This window comes from Dioscorea cayenensis, chromosome 19, assembly GCF_009730915.1.
Source record: "Dioscorea cayenensis subsp. rotundata cultivar TDr96_F1 chromosome 19, TDr96_F1_v2_PseudoChromosome.rev07_lg8_w22 25.fasta, whole genome shotgun sequence".
NCBI lineage: Eukaryota > Viridiplantae > Streptophyta > Magnoliopsida > Dioscoreales > Dioscoreaceae > Dioscorea > Dioscorea cayenensis.
In genome coordinates this window covers 3,334,975-3,356,301 of record NC_052489.1, presented here as the reverse complement: position 1 = coordinate 3,356,301, position 21,327 = coordinate 3,334,975, and the positions used below count along the sequence as shown (strand labels likewise).

The 21,327-nt window shown below is 32.8% G+C and overlaps 3 protein-coding genes across 3 annotated transcripts; 2 read left to right on the top strand and 1 right to left on the bottom strand.

Moving 5' to 3' along the window:
- The first annotated feature begins 1,716 nt into the window (after positions 1-1,716).
- LOC120249931 (probable protein phosphatase 2C 12) lies at positions 1,717-8,604 on the top strand. Its single transcript, XM_039258642.1, has 9 exons — positions 1,717-2,237; positions 3,859-4,030; positions 4,882-5,035; positions 5,119-5,182; positions 5,690-5,797; positions 6,788-6,913; positions 6,999-7,234; positions 7,727-7,929; positions 8,019-8,604. The coding sequence occupies exons 1-8, from the start codon at positions 2,028-2,030 to the stop codon at positions 7,926-7,928; spliced, it is 1,272 nt and encodes a 423-aa protein (XP_039114576.1). The 5' UTR covers positions 1,717-2,027; the 3' UTR covers position 7,929; positions 8,019-8,604.
- A 3,733-nt stretch (positions 8,605-12,337) lies between these two features.
- On the top strand, positions 12,338-13,255 carry LOC120250006 (probable BRI1 kinase inhibitor 1). Its single transcript, XM_039258734.1, has one exon. The coding sequence runs from the start codon at positions 12,373-12,375 to the stop codon at positions 13,192-13,194; it is 822 nt and encodes a 273-aa protein (XP_039114668.1). The 5' UTR covers positions 12,338-12,372; the 3' UTR covers positions 13,195-13,255.
- Positions 13,256-15,661: 2,406 nt separating this feature from the next.
- LOC120250075 lies at positions 15,662-17,068 on the bottom strand. Its single transcript, XM_039258836.1, has 2 exons — positions 16,432-17,068; positions 15,662-16,276 (listed from the first exon to the last, which is right to left on the bottom strand). The coding sequence occupies exons 1-2, from the start codon at positions 16,900-16,902 to the stop codon at positions 16,262-16,264; spliced, it is 486 nt and encodes a 161-aa protein (XP_039114770.1). The 5' UTR covers positions 16,903-17,068; the 3' UTR covers positions 15,662-16,261.
- Positions 17,069-21,327: the final 4,259 nt, after the last annotated feature.

Genomic DNA, 21,327 nt, shown 5'->3' with positions numbered 1-21,327 from the left:
TTGTTATTAACAAACTATCATTAAACAAATCAAGAAAATATTAAAAAACATTAAAAGATGTTGAACTTTATCGGATTTTGTGACAATATTCCCGAATCAGATAAAGCCTTTCTCCTATTTTTTTCCCCATCCCCCTAATCCTACCAGTAATCCACCCCCAATTAATTTCGCTTCTCCTCCCTCTTCTGGCAAACCCTCATCTGCATCCTCATCTCCTCCCCTCACTAGCGCTCGACTTTGACCAATGCAGTGCAACCTCGACTTTAGCAAGTGTAGTACAGTCTCAACAAGAGTCACATTTTGAGGAGAAGACCTTAACCCAAGGACGAAGATATTCCCGGACTAAGTGATCATACAAGGAACTAACTCCTATATTGACCCAATTGAACAATTAAAAGGACTAAAAAGTATTAAATAATAGTAGAGGGATTAAAAAGGCATAGTCACTGATTAGGGTATTCTACCTATTTTAATTAGAAGACACGAGTCCAACTTTAAGTAGACTCACCCACGTCACATGTAGTTTCAACCCAATCTCGTTTAAATACTTCTTAATTTTTTATTTTTTAACCCTGGTAATTTTTTTTATTTTTTTATTTTTTACATATAAATAAACGGGGATAAAATTCTTATCTTAAATTTTTTAACTTGAAAGAAAAATAAAAAACAACTCTCCTATTATATGGGTGATAACCCTAAGAAAAGTACAAATTACATTTTATCACTTTGGTGTTTTTTTTAAGTAATTTTCATAAACACCCCATCTAGCATCTATACAAGAGAAAAAAAATTAAAAAAAATAAAAATCCATCCCCCTATTTAAACCATAGACCATTTGCTTCTATTGAAATTGTGGACACACTTTGGTGTGTTTTGCCATATGTGGGCATACTTTTCATGATTATTCAATACCACCTGCATACCAGTTACCTTAAATAGATTTGGTTTGATTTTAGGGAGAGCGACTTTTCTAATTTTAATAGGCTCAAGGTCCTTCTCATTTGTGAGCTTGAACATTTAGATATAACGAAACAACTACATTTTTTCTTGCATTTCTTTTACCTTTCAATCATTAATATGTAAAATCAATCACATGTTAATTGCTTGGATTAATGAAGCCCGACCAAAAAGATTAAGCTTGATGAAGCTATCCCTCTTATCAAACGCAATCTCAATTTTATTGGTTTGTTAGCAACCATTGATGACGGTGCCTCGGATGTCATCCTTATAGTGTTGTCTCATGTTGTTGTCGTTTTGTCTTTTGTTGTTATAACTATTTCAATCTGGTTCTGTCTTTGTTAATTTTTTTTTGTTGTTTTGTTGCTGCTTGTTTGGTTTGTCCTTATCCATTTCTGGTAGATATTGTTATGTTTTTTTTAGTTTATGGTTTAACATGTAATTTGTATTGTTAGTTATTTATTTTTCTTTAAATAAATTAATTGTGGACCCACTTTCTGAAAAAAAATTCCAAAAAATTTAAATATATATATATATATTTTAAACGAAAAATTTAACAAAACATAAACCATTGTCATACCTCAGTTTTGATCGACCCAAGATAATATCTCCAAAAAGATAAAGTTAACAATCACAGCTTTCATAATAACAATATATTAAAAAAAACAGTTAAAATAACCAGCCGAAAGGAATAAAACTAATAAATAATAATATATCAAGGGTCTAAATTGTAAAAAGTGGCAATAAAGTAATGGATATCAGATAGTCCAATGCAGTCCAGGCAAAACACGAGAAAGAAAAAGAAAGAGAAAGAAAGAGAGAGAGAGAGAGCCCCCCACGACGCAGTCCACATCAAAGTCCTGGTGCGTTCTTGACATGCCACCACGTGATACCGTGCCGACCTCTTCTCGTTCTCCTTCTCCTTCTCAAAACCATCGCCTTCTTCTCCTCCAATGCCCCCCCTTGATCCCTTGATCCAAGCTTCGATCTTCTCCAATGTTTTGATCCCTTGATCTCTGCTGTTTTGACAAACTTCTTTGATTTGGTTGTTCCTTTCTCTTGGTTCTGTGATGGCTGGTGGTGAAGAGAGGAAGAAGGGAGAGGGGATGGTGCCGCTGGCTTTGCTGCTAAAGAGGGAGCTCAGCAATGAGAGAGTTGAGCGTCCTGATGTTCTCCATGGGCAGGCAAGCCAGGCTCGTAAGGGCGAAGACTTCACTCTTGTTAAGATCGATTGCCAGCGCGTCCCCGGTGATGGCTTCTCCACCTTTTCCGTCTTCGCGGTATTGATTTTTGTATAATGTAAATTTGTTTTCTTTTGATTTGCTGGCTGTTGACTGTTTGTTATTTCACGATATTGACCGAGTGGAATTATTTTGGTTGGATTAGCGTGTGGAAATTATTCTTTAGTTTAGTTTTTCTTTTTTTTTTTTCATTGTTATTTATTATTATTTGGTAATTATTCTTTGATTTGATGATTGTTGCTGCAGTAGGTTCGGATGCTCCAGGATCAATTTTTTTTTTTTGGATCAGTGTTTAATGTAATAATAGGAGGAAAAATATCAAGCTATGGTTTTTATGATCTAAATATTTTCGTGAAGTTTTGAATTGGTACCACATAAAAGAATCAGTTTTTAGCCCACAAGTTTCCAATGTAGAGAAATAGATTTATATGGAGTTTGGGTTCTGCTATCTTGTGGATGTCACTCCTCTGCTTATGCAGGTCTTTCTTTGTGGTGTTTTTGATGTTACACTTCCCATCACCAAGAGGTGTTGTTGGTTGATTGATTGATGTTTGCATTTAGTTTATTAGTAATAAAGAGACTCAATTCTTTTAGGTCTCTTGTGGTAATATTGTTTCATACTAAATGATACAAGGCGAGAAGTTGCATCCAAAAGCTATGACACCATGGCTTGCTGTACTGTTAGAGCTTTTAGGAGAAGGGTTCATTTATTGTTGGTAGCTTTTGGTGGATCAGGAAGCATAGAGGGATGATGTAGAGATATGGCATCTAGCTAATTCAAATGCATATTCCTGTTGTTTCATCCTATAGTAGTAGGTATCTATAATTAAGAGCTTTAGTAATTGGCAAAAATTTCAAGAGGAATTTTTCTTGGAAAATATTAAGTGGAGGAGAACGAATCATATCTGCACTGATTGCTTGGACATTAGTAAACTATAATATAAGTGTAAAACATGATTGCCGTACCTTGATATTTTTCGAGAGCCCCTTTTACAATTTTTGTCCCGTCATGCAATGGTCACCTGTTACAATAAAGGTAACAAGATTTGTAGTAATTTAGGTGGCAAGATCAATTGTTGCATGATCCCAAAGATTATTAGACCTTGTCCATACCTGCTTTTCTGTGTAAATAGAAAATTCCCATTTCCTTATCTTTACACGTGATCCATATGATCGTATTTTAATTTTTTTTCATTTGAATATTTTTAACTAAACAAGGGTGTTCCGATTTTTGTCTCTTCTTGGTCTCTAGGCTCCAGCCAGCATTATATCTTTCCACTAAGGCACTCCACTTAATTTTCCTTCAAATTTGTCTTTTCGTAACTATCTTATCTTTTAATAAACTCTATAAATCTCTTTTATTTCACTATTTTTTCTCATCTTTCTAACTTTATAATCCTTAGTGATTTTTGTGAAATTTCATGGTTCTAGATATTTCATTTAATTTAGATTTTAATATGATTTAAACCCCTTGTTAATTTTTTTATTTTACTAATAGCTTTGTTTAGTGCCAAGCCTACTGATTTTCATTGGCGGCGATAGTGGTGGTTACTGACCATTGTCCCGGTGAAATTGCTTCTATGACAATTTATAATGCTTTCTAACAACTATTATTGCATACTTTAAATGACGTTTTGTTCCTTTGAACTTTAACTTGCAGCTGTTTGATGGGCACAATGGATCTCAAGCAGCTATATACTCAAAGGAGAATCTCTTAAGCAATATTTTACGCGCCATTCCTTCAAATCTAAGCAGGGAAGAGTGGCTATTAGCACTTCCAAGAGCGCTGGTTGCTGGGTTTGTTAAAACAGACAAGGATTTTATAGATAAAGGTATTTGGGGTTCTTGCTGGTATTTGTCTTAATCTCTCTAGATTATCGGTCTTGTTAGTTGATTGATCTATTACTTCAACATCTATATCACGATAAGGTAAAGAGCCTAACTTCTGAAGCATTACTACCAAAACATTAATGTGCCCAATTTTTTTGTCATACTACTTTGAATCTTGCTTATTGAGCTACTTCAGAAATTTAACCAGGAGAAAATGATACTGAAATAACTTGACATATATACCATACTAAACGTATTCTTGTTTTAAAATTAGGAAATGGGTAGGAGGTCAACTTTTCCCATATATGATTTTTGCTTCTCTTCAGATTTTGAGGTTTGTCTATTGGTATGAAAATTTTCTATTTTGTCTAGTATTGTAAACCATTTGGATGGAATAGAGGTCGAACTACTGATTTGTGACGATGTTAATAGAGGTAATACCAACAAAAAGCTGTCATGTTGACAACTACCATCCACAACTCTCTATGCAATATGTATATGATAAACTTGTGAGACCTCTATTGTTATAAAATCCTTTTTTTTTTTTTTTCGTTTGCCCCCAACAGTCTCCCCATCCAGTGCGTGCACACACACACACACATGCGTGTACACAAGCTACAACAACCTGTCATATTGACAACTATTATCCAAAACATGTCTACGCAATATGTATATGATCAACTTGTGAGACCTCTATTGTTTACCCCATTTTTTTGGTTTGCTCCTGACAGTCGTAACTAAATCCAAAGCATTTCAAATGGTCTACATCAATTTTTTTTTAAAAGATATTTTTTTCATAATTGTTAATTATTTATAGGGTGAGGATTGAATTATATTGCTGTGCTTCTTTCAGCTCATTTTTCGGGAACGACCGTAACACTAGTGATAATTGATGGTTTGGTGGTAACTGTAGCATCAGTTGGCGATTCACGTTGCATCTTAGAATCTGCTGAAGGTTCAGTTTATTATCTTTCAGCAGATCATAGACTAGAATCTAATGAAGAAGAGTAAGTTTTGGCCTCCTTTGTTACTTAGTTGTTGCTATGGATCATTTTCATCCTCCAATTTCTTAGTTCTCTGACTTTGACAGGGTGGAACGTGTCATAGCAAGTGGAGGTCAGGTTGGTCGACTAAATTCTGGTGGTGGTGTAGAGGTACTATACTTGCATTCATACTGATTTCGTCTGATTTATTGTTATTAGAGTAATGAATTGAGTTCTCTCCCTCCATTGCAGAATAAAGCTATGCCTCCTAAATGTTGCTAGATTACTTGTCGTCAACAATCTAATTAATGTGTTTTGGAGTGTTGAGCAGACTAAATTATCAAGAGTGAAGCCTAGTTATTGAAATATTAGCCCTATTATAGTTCATGTTTAAACTTGTCCCTTAATTGAGTGAGATAAGACAAATGAACTGATTTATTTTTTCAAGCTGGTGCCAGAATATTAAACCCTTTGCAATTGCTCTTTTGATCTGAATCACAGACTTTAGGAATTTTCAAGTTATATGTTACTTGGTTGGTGTGTTATCTAAAGAAACTTTTTCTTATTTATTGCTATAAAACCCTCACTTCTTTCTTTGGGTGCTTATCTTCTTTACAACTGCTATCACCTTGTGAATATTTTTTGAATTTACTCCTGATGTTGAACATATGTTTTCAGATTGGACCCCTTAGGTGTTGGCCAGGTGGCTTGTGTCTATCAAGGTCAATTGGAGATCTGGATGTTGGGGAATTTATTGTTCCTATCCCTCACGTGAAGCAAGTCAAGGTTTGTTGGTTAAATTCAACTTTAATAAATTTGTTGAATCTGTAAGCAAATCATGTTAGCATTTCGTCAATATTTGTCTCAAGGCTGACTCAATTGTAGGAGGGAGGGGGAGGAGGGAGGGAGGGAGTTGAGAGATAGGGAGAGGGAGAGAGCAAGAGAACTTAGACATTAAGAGATGGAAGGGTGGCAAAGAGTTGGATGATATTGCGAAGTTTGTGATGTGAATAAATGTAAAAGAAATTGGAAGATGTCCTTAGTTGGGAGGTAGCTGAGATGAAGCGAGCAGGTGGACTGCCCTCTTGACAATATGGCATCTTTTTAGCATTCACTATTAGTGGCATCTTTTTATGGTGGTATTTGTGGAAATCCTTGTGTCGGGTAATGGTGCCAAACTATTGATTTTTAAATGTCCTTGGTGTCTTCTCTTGTTCACTATAATGGTGTTGCTCTAGAAGAGAAATGCCCTAAAGCAGACCATAAGGTAACAGTTCAAAATGAGGCCTTTTCTAATGGAGAATGAAAGCATGCATGCCGTAATGCATATAAAACTTTTAGTGAGCCCTTTGTTCAGTGTGTGGGTGGGTACTAGCATAAATCCTTGTACAATATGAATATCATAGATGATGAAATGCATGCTTGCATTATTTTGTTTGCATTATGCAGTTGGTCGAAATTATATATTCCTCCCAGTTTGGTGTTGGGGATGTTTCATCTATTTTTTACCATCATGTGGCACTCATTCTGTGGTGCTTGCCTATGGTTCCTCTTTAGCTTGAAGAGATTAGGATTAACTGTTTGCAATTCTTACTTGCTCTGCCTTTGGTTGTATGAGTGGGCATTCTTTTACATTATTTGTAGCTAAGCAAATTTTTTGTATGTTAGAAAATTAGCATAATATAAGTTTCTAGTCGATATTGGTGAATTTAACTTTTTGTGGTCCTTTTGAGTTAAATATCATTGCAGATAACAGATTTTGTGTGTTAACTACAGTTGTCAAACGCTGGAGGTCGACTTATTATATCTAGTGATGGTGTATGGGACGCTTTGACCGCTGAAATGGCTATAAAATGCTCTCGTGGATTGCCAGCAGATGCTGCAGCTAGTCAAATTGTTAAAGTATTTTTTTCCTCACAGCACTTTCAACTAGTTTTGGTTTTTTTATATACTTCAGTGTAAAACAGTTTATGTCTTCCATTTGCAGGAAGCTGTTCACTTAATGGGGCTGCGAGATGATACTACATGCATCGTAGTTGATGTATTACCACCAGAGAAGTTGACCCCTCCTGTTCCTCCATCAAAGAGACAAGGGATGGGGATATTCAAGTTTATGTTTCGTAGAAAATCATGTGAGACATCAACTCATTCAGATAGAGAATTATCTGAGGCAGACCTTGTTGAAGAAATATTTGAGGATGGATCAGCAAAACTTGCCCAAAGGTATGTATACAATGGTGCAAGTGATGTGCATAAATTTTCTTTCACTCAAAAAACAAATCATCTTATTCATTTATGAAATGGTTTAGTTTTAAAACAAAGCAATAACTAGCAGTACGGGAGAGACATGGGCATTTCAAGTACGAGTTCCAAATGTGATGAGGTCTATGTCGTTTCATATGCTTTGAATAGTGCCGGGGTATTTGCCTCGAAACCTTATCCCTAATTTTTATGGTTGGTTGGTAGGATTGATGAACTTCTATAGAGGAAAGTTAACTTATTTGCCTTTTGATATATGTTCAAGCTCTACAGCATGCGACCTAGCTACATAAACTTGTTGAGTACCTTTAGATGGAGAGGATTTGGAATTGTATTAAGCTATTTGCATGGACTTGCTGTATAGTCTATGTTGACATCAGGTCATTAAGTTATGCAGTGACCATCTAATTGTAAGCCATGAGCAAGACGATAAATTCTTTTTTCACCTAATTCCAGGTTGTCGACCAACCACCAATCACATAATACGTTCAAACTGTTTGCTTGTGCAATTTGCCAAGTAGGGATGAAGCCTGGTGAGGGCATTTCTGTAAATTCCACCTCATCAAAACATAGAAGATTACGGCCATGGGATGGTCCTTTGCTCTGCAAAAGTTGCCAGATAAAAAAGGAAGCTATGGAAGGAAAAAGGCATTCTTGAGGTACCTCCCTCCTAAGATCACCATTAACTTTATGTCATAGAAAAAACAACTTCATCTTATTTAATTCTTCTTAATTCAATGATTTACAGATTCTTGAAATAATGGTGAGCATAAGTAGATGCATTTCAAATGCTCATTGCCATCTCCAATTGTACCATGCGCCGGTAAGGCTTTTTAACTTGATGAAGACCCAGTAACAGTTTCTCATAATCATGGTCCGACACATTTAACTGGTTACATATCATAATATGGAGGCAACTTATTTGCGTCAAGCTTTCATTTTCAAAGAAGTTGAAGCTCATGGGTCCTCGCATGTCGAGCTGCTTTCTGGTGGGGAGAAATATTTCATCCCAGAGAATTTGATTGCCATTCATCACATCCCCTCATGCAAAGAGTTCTCAAGCTGACTGTTTTTTTTTTTTTTAGATATTTTCAATTATGTATATTTATCGATATGGTATAATAGCCAAGTAAATTTGGTGAAAATTACCCTAATTATTTTTCTATTGGAGACAAGGAACAAGGATATGGTATAGTAGCCAAGTAGATTTGGTGAAAATTCTACTAATTATTTTTCTAATGGAGACAAGGAACAAGGATTTGTGCCTGCAAACAAAGGCTGAATAGAGTGTGTACTGGTGTTGTGCTTTGGCATAACAAAAGGTAAGTTCTCTTTCTGCAGAGCCCTTTTTGCTTGAATTTGGGGGGAAAAAAATGCAAACGGAGGTAGTTATGTATAAACTATAAAGTGCTTGAGCATCACAGTTTTGCTGCTTATGTTAAATGACTCATTATAACATTATTGACTCTCTTAATTCTTCTGCTTAAATCTCAAGAGCACAAAATGAGTATGGTTTAATTTTTGAGCATTTATTAATTTAGGAAATTTGCACTTTTAATGCGGAAATATGTGGCATGGTACTGTAACTTATATTCTTAGTATAGATTTTGAGATAAAATTGTCAAGTGAACACTCCCAATTAGACACTTAGAAAGTGGTTCAAATACATAATTTGGATCTACATGTTATTTGATTACTGTTATTGTTCTATCTTGGTTCATTTTTCAAAGGTTTAATAATGAGTGATCTTATTATTGAAATTGCGGTTAGGAGTGAAGTAAAATGTGTTTAATTTGAGGTATGTCAAGATTAATAATAGTAGTTCATGTATTCCAATGAGTGCATGAAACTAAATCTAAATGTATGATTTGTAAATTATATGTTCTGAGAAAAAAAAAAAGTTAGGTAGTAATTGGTCCATGGGAAGCTTTTATCCATAGAATGTTTCACATTTATTAACATGATTATAAAAATACATGAATTATTTATTATTTAATAAAATCAGCTAACACCAGTTAAAATTAAATAAAATGACAAAATAAAGTTTTAATTTTAAAATATTCAATATTAATTAACATTAATTAATTAACTTAAAATTGACTCAAATAAAAATTTTCTCTCCTGCTCAATTTCTAAAACAATTTTTGAATCTTACAGTTTTACCCCTCAAGCCTAACATCTATGCTTGATAAAAAAAAATGACATTTAAAAAAAAAATAGAAATAAACCCACATAAACTAACAATAAATTGAAATTAAGAACAAAAATGCAATTCCAAGAAGAAATTGTCCTCTTTCTCTTGGAAAGCAAAGGAGAAACAAGAGGGAGGGGCCCTAAGCCTTAATGAAAGGCCAATTAAAGAGGGAGAGAGGAGGAGGAGGAGGGCTAATGCTATGGCTCATGAGATGTGAGATATATGACAAGAATGGGCTCAATGAATGACACGTAGAGACTCTTATTTTGGTAGTGAACGAATGGAACAAAAACCAGTAAAACAAACATGACAGAATCCATTCACTTTTTTTAATCAATAATCAAGCCATGCATCTCTGCTCACAAGTCTCTGTCTCCATTAAAGTAGTAGTTAGGACTTCCAAATATTATATATCTCAATAATGTGTGTGTGAGAGAGAGAGAAAGAGTGAAAACAAAATTTTGAAAGTTTTAAGGGGGTCTTTGTGAAATTTTATATTTAAGAAATTATTATAAATAATAATAATAATAATAATAATAATAATAATAATAATAATAATAAAAAGGAAAAAAGATTCCATGGTCCTTCAACCTCATAAATAAATAAATAAAAATTCAAAGAAATTGATTAGTGGTGTCCACTTTAAACCCCCCCCCAAAAAAAAGCCATATGATATGGTCCTCATATCAGGCTTTTTAATCATTTCGAAAGTTAAATGTTTTCTCTTTTATAAAAGATCAAATACAAAAAGAAAAACCCTCCATTATTTTGCATATATTTATATTAGTATTTATTGATTAATTTATTTGTTGGAACTCTCAGAATAATATAATATGTAATTTACTGCTGAGATGTCACCACCTAGGAATGAATGTCGTTGAATTGTTCTAACCCCTAAAAAAATATACAACATTCATTAATTTATATATATAGTGAATATAAAAAATATATATGGGTCTCACCACCTCTAAAGTTAAGCTTTTAAGTTGCACTAAATCTAAACTCTAGAGTCTAAAGGTGGTCCATTTGTGTAGCTTGATTCCATTAAAGTTTGGTGCAATATCAGTGCTTCAACTTGTCATCAAAGACTTGTAACTCTTCAAAGAAACCTTATCCCTCTTTAGTACTTTCATGCATATTCCATGTGATAAAAAGGCTAAGACAATGTTGTCATTAATTATAACCATATATTTCTTTTCAAAGGTCGTTGGTGGACCTATTTTATTATTCCTTCTAACTTATTGATTTTCCATAATTAATTTCCGTCAATTCAAAATAAAATTCAAACCGATAAAATATGATCTACACCATATTAATTAATATAATAACTCAAATTAGGGGTATTTGTGATTACTATCGAAAAGCAACCTCGACTTTGCTTACAACTTGTGGTACTAAATTTTTTTTGTGTAATTGGTTAGTTGTCTGAAGTCAATTGATAAGTCGTACACAAAAACAATCAAAGAAAAATCACTCAGCACGGTTGTCATCATTTGGAAAGTATGTTTTTTTTTTTGCTTTTATTGTAAGGATACTTAATCAATATTTGTGATTACAGCTTATTTTTTACTTTTTTATCTTTTCTTTTGTCTCATTATTATATTTATATTTATTTCTTAATATACTTTCGGTTATGTATCCATTTTTTTAAATATTGGATTAAAGGCAATATCTAAAACCTTTGGGTTGAAGTTAGAGAAAATATTTAATTTTGAGAATATATATACATATGAATGTATATAAAAGTTAGGAGGAAATGCATGTCAATGAATGGAAGCACCAACCATGAGAGACAACTTATGAGGTGTCATAGTTTGCCATGCAATTCCTTAAAGTGAGCTTCACATGGAGTCTTTTAATTGACAGCACCTTCATACCAACCATGGAGTACACTACTCTATAGAATGTATAGATTCATAATATTATTTTGTCTTGAATCCATGCATTGTTTAATTAATTAAGCTTAACCTTATCCAATGTCACACTTCTAATTATTATAATCCCTCAAACTCAACAACAACAACAACAATTACAAATAGCATTCCTATTGCATTAAATGTCACCATGATTAAATATTCAAATTGCAAAAGACTATTAATTTCTTTTATCAATTTATCAGTCTAGTAAAAACCAAATATATATAACATATACAGTGTTAGTTATAAGTGAAAACATGTATAGTAAACCCTAACCCTACAACAAGGATGGCTCATCCAAGTTCAATGAACTGTCACTGGCAATGACATAAGCCTGTCTTGATATATCTGCAACAGTCACAGTGCTGTAGTTTAGCATGCAACGTTTAAAATCAACTACTGATAGAATTAAAGAGCCTTATATACTTGCACAACCATGATCATGTAAGACAATGTTCCAGCTTGACAAAATAGTATTCCAGAGAAAAAGATAGAAAGATTGATTGCAGTCCAAGTCAAGTTGTCTAGTGTTTATTTAGTCAAGTCAAAATGTAGGTTCATCTCTTAAATCACGTACTAAATAATGCCAACTATTATGATTAATGATACTTTCCACAAGTTTAATTTAGACACCACTTAAAACACTTACAAATCATGTCAGTCATGGCATTTTGCATATGGATCTCTCTCTCTCTCTCTCTCTCTCTCTCATTATCAAGACAAGATTTGAGACTAGCAACTAATTGATAAATAATATCTAAATATATTTAATGAACTTATGTTATAAAAAAACTTAGTTTAACATGTTCCTTCTTTGTAGTTCTATTTTTACATCATAGTTTTTTATTACTAATGATTAATAAACTAAGAACTTATGTAAAAAAAAAAAACTCATTCCTTATTTTGTTTTAAATTAAATTATAACTAGTCTATGATTATAAGAAGCACCTAATTAAACTCACAACCCTTAACTCTATCTCTCTTTTCATCCCATGGAGAACATACAAGAAAAAGAAGAAGAAGAAGAAGAAGAAGAAGAAGAAGAAGAAGAAGAAGCATGGAGGAAGACACCACCATCCACCACCAGTCCAAGTCCACAACCATCTTGTACATCATCTCCTTCACCTTCTAATGAGTTCTCCTTCACTATATCCCTCCACCCTTCTCCAAACTCCAACTCAAGCCCTATCAACTACAATAACACAACTCCCTCCATGTCCATCACCTTACCTCCTTCCTTCCTCTCCTCCATCTCTCCTCGCCCTTCTGACTTCTCCATCGAACACCTCAGCCTCTCCAGCGACACCCAAGTGACCCAAGACAAACCCAAGTCTTCTCCCTTCTCTTCCTTTCTTAGCTTTTCCAAATGGTTACCAAAGAGAAGCAATAACACTGGATTTATTAACAAACATGACAGTTGTAGTAGTTCTAGTAACATTAACAACAACAACAACAACCAGAAGAAGAAGAAGAAGAAGAACAGTAATACTAGAAAGAAAGGGTTTAATATAAGTAGAGTGTTCAAGAGATACAAGAGTGTCATGGAGTCTTTGTTCTTCTTCAGAAGAGAGAAAGCTGAGAGAAGAGATTTACGTAGAAGACCTTATTCTTTTTCAGTGAAGGATAAGGATGGATTGAAGAGTAGTAGGAGGAGAGAGTTCTCAGCTCCGGCGTCGATGAGGACTTCTCCTACCAACAGTGGCCTTCTTGTTGCCGCTCCGGCGACGTTCTCTTCCCCGCATGAGAGTTCAATGGAGGAACTCCACAGTGCCATCCAGGCTGCCATTGCTCATTGTAAGAACTCTTGTAATTAATAAAAAACATGATCTCATGTAATTAATTAATTAATGTTAATATGAGAAATTAAGAAGATCATATAATTGCATGCATGTTTTGCTTTTTTGGTTTTGGTATTGGAGTTCTTTATCACTTCATTTGTTGTATTGAAAAGCTTGACTTTTTTTTTTTTTTGTGATCATAGTTCAGTGATGAGTGAATATGTTTTGAGTTGTATGATGGGATGTGATATATAATTTCTCTTTTGCAACAAAATGGAATTTAATTATTGAATGATTTAACATATGATTTTTATTTATTTTTCTTTTTTAATGAATATGTGTTTGAGTTGTATATGCTCATGTTAAAATGCCATTTTTTTTAAAGCACATCATACACAGTTGATGATATAATGTTGTAAAGTTTTTTTTCTAGATTCCATGAACACTTGAAAGCCAAGACAAATTTCAGACCCACCCACAGTGGTTGGTCTACCAATAAACTTTTCATTCCAACTTGTACAATTGAACCTGGCTTTTCCAACACTTACCTAATTCAACATAAATAGCAAACAAATATAAATTACTAGGTTTTACATGCAGGATATATATATATATATATACTAATTAATTACCCAAAAAAAAAAAATGCATACTGACAAACTGAACTGAGCATTAATTAGTAGAAATTAAAGATCAAATTTCACAACAAGTGGTAGAAAATTTGAAGTTTACAAACACGTAAACACAGAAACTAGAATGATTAAGTTAAACTGCTTTGTTATTAAATAAAGAAAGAAAGAAAATAGGATCTCCCCCAGGCTAGTAAAACTTGGATATTACAAGAGCTTAATTCTTGTTTTCTTCATATACATATATATATATATATATATATATATATATAGAGTTATGAGGTTATATATAGACAAGATCAAATTAACTAGAATCTTGTTAGGTTTAAGGTTGACATAAAGAAATGCAAAGTCAGTTAGAGACCTTTGCTTGGATTTGAGTGTATTAATTGGAATAAGAAGGCAAACTTACTTCTTTAGATGGAAAAAATTTTCTTTCCTTGGTGGTTATTGAAAATATATATTAGTTTCACTAATTTGTGGGCTGGGCTGGTCTGATCATGAATAAACCATAATATTGCAGGGTGACAAATCAAGAAGAAAATGGGTGAGAACCAAAGTTTTCCTAGGAATACTATATATGAATTTGCATGGATTTCTCATTTCTCTACAATAATTCAAAATTGCGGTTATATATATATATATATACCTATGACAAAATCTAATTGAGGGTTAACTTTTTACTATTTGGTTTCAATTTCTTTATAGTTGTACCGTACGGTTGATATAGGCATAATTTAAAGAGAAATTTGTGGTAAAATCCCCCCGATTAGAATTGCATACACATATATAGATATACCCCTGGGAAAGAGTTTAGGGATAAATATATCATTTGACATAAGGTATATATGGTTAGTTTAATAAACTTTAGATTAGAAAGAGTATTTTTATTTTTCAACAAAGAGGAGTATGATCATAAAGAATGCAAATGAACAGTCAATATTTTATTTTTCTCTTATTTTGAAGGTCGACACTTTGCATCTGTACAGTGCTTGTTTAAAAAAAAAAAATCAATTTTTAAAAATTATAATTTATAATAAATTATTATTTTTTTTTTTAGGGTATATATATAATTTTCATTGCATAGGATATGGTCTCTTATCCACAATTATTTAAACAAATGAAGTTTTTTAAGAAAAAAGTTTTAATGTGCTCCACTAATTTTGTGTTTTTCTTATAAAAAAATATAAAAAAATGAAACAAAAAAAGCTAATTAAAAGTATTGTAAGGAGAAGGTTAAATTAACCACCAACTGCCCCCATGGCCCTTGAGCCATATACAAATTTCCATAATCAAGGTGCAATTAGCTGCAAATTCAGTTCAATCAAAATAAATAAATAAATAAAAGTGGAATACATATTGTGGAAAGAAACCTAAAATAAATAAGAATAAAATAAAACTCAAAGTAAAAGACTTGATCAATTGACTTTCATTTGGCTTCTTCTACTTTGGCATTAAATTTTTAATTTTTTTTTTAAAAATAGATAAACCACTGCCCTACTTAAGAATAGAACAAATAAAACAAAAAACCGGGTCATCATAAGTAAAAATCAGATCAACACAAAGACCCACAAAGAAGAAAGAATACCAAACAGAAAAAATGGTGAAAATAGAATTACTCAGACTGAAAGGGGCGCAATCAAAGTCGGGTTGTTTGACTCGCTTAACCCTTTAATTTCTTTAACTCTAAATATTAATATGGCATAGTTTAGTCACTCTAATTAAAAAAAAAACCTAATAACCTGAATTTATGGGCATAGGTAGGGTGTCAATCAAAGCACATGAATGCATGGCCACTAAATAACAAATACTTAAAAAAATAACAAATGAATTCAGGGGAAAAAAAGAACTTTTAATCTTTCTCTTTAACACCAATCCCTGTCCTTTTCCTACAAACATTTCATCTTCAATGTTTTTGTCTTCTTCTCAGTTATTTTATAATCCTCCATTGAACATGCCACCAGCTCAATACTACCAGTCTCCATTAATGTCACCATGCATGCATCATCTTCATATTCATATCTTAAAATATCCCTTCTTTCTTTCTCTCTCTCTCTCTCTCTCTGTGAAAAGAAAAAGAAGAAGAAGAAGAGCACATTCATTTTGATTGCATTGCAAGGACCAAAAACATCAACCCAAGAAGACATTAAAGCCCCCATCCACAGATCTAGATTCAAAAATCATCACACATTAATTTCCCAGCTGGAAAAACATTTTGTACAAGTGACATAATAATTAACTAAAGTCCAGAAAATTCTTCACTACAGTTCAACCTACAGATCATAAACATAACTCAAAAAAATAAAATAAAATAAAATAAAATAAAAAATAAAAAAGAAACCCTTCTAAAAATCCAAGTAAATTCTCTCTACAAACTAATAATTAAAAAAAAAAACGCAGAATTAAAAAAAGAAGGGAAAGAAAAGCATCTTCATGTTCATAGTTATTCCTAGTCTTGTCTGAGCTTCAAATCATCAGTCCTCCTCCTCCTACAAAACACCAAAAAACAAGGGTCATTATAAGAACACATAATAATAGAACTATGGCATGCAATAAGAAAAAAAAAAAAAAGACTTTTAAGGCTATTATGGGAAAAGAAATGATAAACTCTACAGGGTTATCATGGGAATTAAATTAAATTAACCTGCAGTATAGTCTTGCCACCTTCATCAACCCTACATGTTCCTCCCTCAATAGTACTTTTCATCTCCTGCTTCTTATTCCCATAATGCCCCCCTTGCTTCTTCAACCCTAGAAGCTCCTTCCACTTGATAGACTTCATCGGCCTCGATGTCGATCCCCAAACATCAGCATCATCTTCATCTCCAGCGAGCAGTTCATCACGTAAGGTGGTGGTTCTTGGCATGATGCAATGTTCTCTGAGTGGTACTAATCTCCCTTTGAAAAACAATTCATCAGCAGCCATCATTGGCCGGCTGCCGACTGAGAACTCAAAGTCTGGGTCCCCCGGAGAAGGCGAAAGCTTCGGCACTGATGAAATGGCAGCAGCCTGCTCAACTACAAAGTCATTGGAGAAGGAGATCCTAGGGCTCATGGGAATGCCTCCTTGGTGATGATGCTCTTGCCCACTGTTGTACATGTTGATACAAGCCATGAAAAGAGTTAAGCTTGGCCAATATATATATATGGATATATATTTGTTTGTTTGTATGTGTATGAATGTGTTTGTGTGTTTATATGTTTGGGAGAGTGGTGATTGTTGGGGTTATATATAGGAAGGGAGGTGGTGGTGGTGGTGGTGGAGGTGGTGGTGGTGGTGGTGGTGGTGTTGGTGTTGGATGGAAGGATATATGATGGGGTGTTTGAATGGTATGTAGGGTAGCATCTAGATCTGTCTGAGTGTTATGACAAGAGACTGGGCTGATAATTGGTGCATGTGTGGCTTTGAGCCAACAAAACATAGGATTGGTGGGAGAGATCCCCTGTGTGAGAACAAATATATGCATATTGAAGAATTGATGTGATCTGGCTTGTGTTGTGCATGTGTATTGTATGGTTTTTTTTGTGATGTTGCTATGATGCATGTTTAATGATATGGTTTTAGTAAGAGAAATTAACATTGGAAATATATTTTAGATTTATTCTTCATAACACTAAAAAAAAATGTTATGGGTTGATAAGGTAGAATTTATATATAATTTTAGAGTATTGAAACCCGGCCAAATAAAAGATATATCATAGTCCATTTAAAAATGTAGACGACGAAAATTAAAAAAAAATAGATATAAGAGAAAATAGACCGTGAAAATTAGAAAAAGACAAAAATGAGAGAAAATAATAGTATGTTATAATAAACTAAATTTATTATAATACTTGCTTATCAATAAAATAATAAGAGATATTTATTTAAATAAAAAAAGATTATTTGTAATTATAATATTTTAATATTATTATTCTTAAAAAAAATACATAGGAATTATTTCTCACTATAATAATGCCGAATAGAGGTTGCTGCTAGGGTTGATCACATACGCATGGCATATGGTAAAGAGAAGAGTATAGATCGTTTCAATTTATAATAGTCCACATGAGTTTAATTAGTTAACGTTGGAACTCTTACATGTTAGGCCATGTTACAAGAGAGTGAGTGTTAATTACTGTGGAAAAATTTTCCACTGAGTTACCAAAGCACAACTTTTGAGATAGTCTAATTAAAGAAAAACTTTTTCATAAACAAACACATAGCACAGCTTTTAAAAGAGCCTACATGTTTCATGTGACATAATTAATCTAAAAAATAATAAGCCTAAAAAGATGTGGTTCATTCAAATATACAATGTCTGTTACATGATAAATGATTAACAAATTTGGCATAAGAATGGAAAAATTCTTTTATTCCAAATGAGTTAAGATATCAAAAACGATAAATTGAAATAAACAAATCGGAATTCTTCGGTGTAAACTAGAAAGATAGAAAAATGAAATATTTGAAGGAAAAAAATAAAAATAAAGTTTTATGTTTTTTTTTATGTCTTATTCCATTTTGGTATGTAAATTAGGAGAGAAAAAATGAATTAAGAAATGATTCTCTAAGCTAAACAACAAAGGAAAAGCATTACATGTAAAACAAAAATCTTCATCACTTCTTGTCCCACATATATAATTTGTTTTTCTTATTATATATCTGTTGTGAATAGATACATAAATGAAGTGCTATACATTATACGAGTACAAATAGATGATACAAAAGTCTTCTGGGCCAAGGGTCTATTTGGAAAATATTCTACAAATGGCTCCAATGTTCTAATCAAATGAATTATAAACTAAAACATTGAAAGTGACTAAATAGAATGACTTAAAGAGAGGTATTATAAATGAATAAAAAAAGATTTATCATTTCTCGAGACCATCTATGACCATCTTTTCTTTTAGATAGATTTTGAGTTTATTAATAGTCTGACTAAAGTACATATTTGAATACTTTTCTAACATTATGATAGTTTCTAATTACTAATGTTACAAATACTTTTTACTGGGTTTTTCTTCCCCAAGGAAGTTTGTACTCTTTTTTGGTTTTTTCTGTGCACCACCCCGGTGGTCTTTCTGTTAGTTAGATTTCAGCCGTTTTGTTATTATTTTTGTTTTATCCTTTGGTTCTTCTATCTGTAATCATCTTTTCTCATTTTCAATGAATTATGATTTATTTATTTATTTTTTTTTAAAAACTATCATATTTCGAAACAGAAATATTTATTTATGAAGACATACATCAACCCTAAAACTCATATCTAAGTTGATATAAATACCAAAAATACTTTACTTAATATATAATAGTTAACTAATTTTATATCCTTGAAGAGTTTGAAAATCATTAGCAAACTATTGTTTTTTTTTCTAATAAGCGACAAATGCCCTTTATTTAAGGAATTGTCAAAATGACAGATAGGTACGGAGATACGTCAATTATGGTGGCTTACAAATCTCTTAGGAAAATCCCCTTGCCATGCAACCTTAGAGGGGTGAGACCACTTTTCTCTCATAAGGGACCCACACCTAGGCCGTAAACAGTACATAAACAGTACTTGACCAGGTGTACAGTGCATGAACAATACAGGAATAGTACTGCCATGTGAGGGATTTGAACCGTTACCCTCCTCTTGCACCCAAGTGTCTTACGATTGGGCTATCCAATGGTTGACAATATGCAAACTAGTTATAATTTTTTTTAAAACACAATACCAACTTTCAATTTTGTGAATTATTCATGTATAGTTATCTATATTTTCTTAAATCTTAATTATAAATAGAAATGAAAGAGATAAAGCCCATGCTTCCCTGCATGCAGACAAAGCATAGACATATCAAGGACATGCCCATTCAAATTTCTTGCTCTATCTTCACTTATGTTTCCATGTATATATGATCAGAATATCTTGAGAGTGAAATTAATTATTTTTAATCTTCTTAATACAAGTACAATTTAAAAGGTATATATGTTGTCTTCAACCCATGCTTAAACAAGTAAAACTTTGTTCCATTTTGTTTTACTAAAAGGGAAATATTTTTTGTAACGTTATATACTAAACCTTGAATGCATTTTTCTCCAAAAGACTTGCATATCTATAACTATGATCACCTTCCATATATGTATATAAACAAAAGCAACTTGCGGCAATTAATAACATAATACGCAAGTGATTTGGGTTGGCTAGCTAGCTTCTCATCACCAAAAATTGCAGAGAGAGACAAAAGAGGTTTTGGTTGGCTTCTCACTACAAGATGAAGTAGAATTCTAGAGAAACATAAGTGAGAGTTTTTGGCATTTGTTTATAGAGAAAATGTGTGTGTTTGAGTGAGAGAGAGAACAAAGATTAAGGAAGGAAGGAAAAGATAAGGAGGTGGGTGGTTGACTGGTCTTTGACTGGCATGTTCTTGGAAAAGTCTGAGCTGTCGATGTGGACAGCTCGATAAGACCACGTGAACACTCTTTGTGTTTTTGAATACTCAATGTGTGTCTTTGTGTTTGTGTCTGTGAAAGAAGAGAGATCCTGTATCACTACATAACACAACAAAACCAACTCCACATTTTTTTTTCTTCTTTTCTCTTAATATATATATATATATATATCTGTGTGTGTTCTTGTATAAAATAATAACATTGATTTTCCAATACATATGTCTTTTGTTTTTCCCACCACCACGTGGTCACATGACCTCCAATTTCTCCACTTCATTCACCCATTCTTCTTAATTTGCATTCCTTCACCTTATGATACATTTGGACTCGTCATTGATATTTATTTAGTATCCTGTTTTTACATTTTAGTAAAACAAAACTAGTGTAATTTATTAGGTTTAGTTTAAGATTTTTATAATTGTTTGATTATTATAGTACAATGGTATTTTGACAAAATTGCCGAGAACCACGTAAATTAAATCTTTCTGTATGATTTCATTTATTAAGTGTATAGGTTAATTATATATATACATATAAATATAACCTCACTAACCTAAACCCTAAACTTAATAATGAGGAAAATATATAGAAGTCTTGACTAAGTTAAAGCATTGAATAAGTGGATATATATATATATATATATATCTAAGGGTAATGCAAGGCTGGAGGATAGATTTGACTAATGGAGGAATAGAAGGGAATTAGCAGAGCACTGGGTGTGCATGGTGTGGGTTAAAGCTCTTTGCTGTCACTCACATGCATAGAACAAATGAAAAAAAGGCACGTAATGTGTTATGCCATGAAGATCTGATTCCTCTTAATTTGTGTGCATGTGTGGAGGAGAGGAAGACTAGGAGACTCTTTAACTTCTCAAAGAGTACTGGTCAAACAATGAATGCAAATATATATAAATATAAATATAAATATAAATATATATATATATATATATATATATATATGTGCAAAGGGTGGGTGGCCTTTATTTGGATATATATATATATATAAAGATTTGGAGCTTGTGAGGAGGGGCGCTGTCTCTGGTTTGGTCTCCTGTTTAGTTGACAAACCCTAATAGTTTCTTCATTATTTTATCATAATCTTTGAACCTTTCCTTTTGTTTTT

Bases quoted from the DNA above. Each gene is read 5' to 3' on its own strand.
- LOC120249931 (XM_039258642.1), top strand. From the start codon at position 2,028: ATGGCTGGTGGTGAAGAGAGGAAGAAGGGAGAGGGGATGGTGCCGCTG. The intron at 6,914-6,998 runs GTATTTTTTTCC...TTCCATTTGCAG, and splicing joins CAGCTAGTCAAATTGTTAAA to GAAGCTGTTCACTTAATGGG. The intron at 7,235-7,726 runs GTATGTATACAA...ACCTAATTCCAG, and splicing joins TCAGCAAAACTTGCCCAAAG to GTTGTCGACCAACCACCAAT.
- LOC120250006 (XM_039258734.1), top strand. From the start codon at position 12,373: ATGGAGAACATACAAGAAAAAGAAGAAGAAGAAGAAGAAGAAGAAGAA.
- LOC120250075 (XM_039258836.1), bottom strand. From the start codon at position 16,902: ATGGCTTGTATCAACATGTACAACAGTGGGCAAGAGCATCATCACCAA.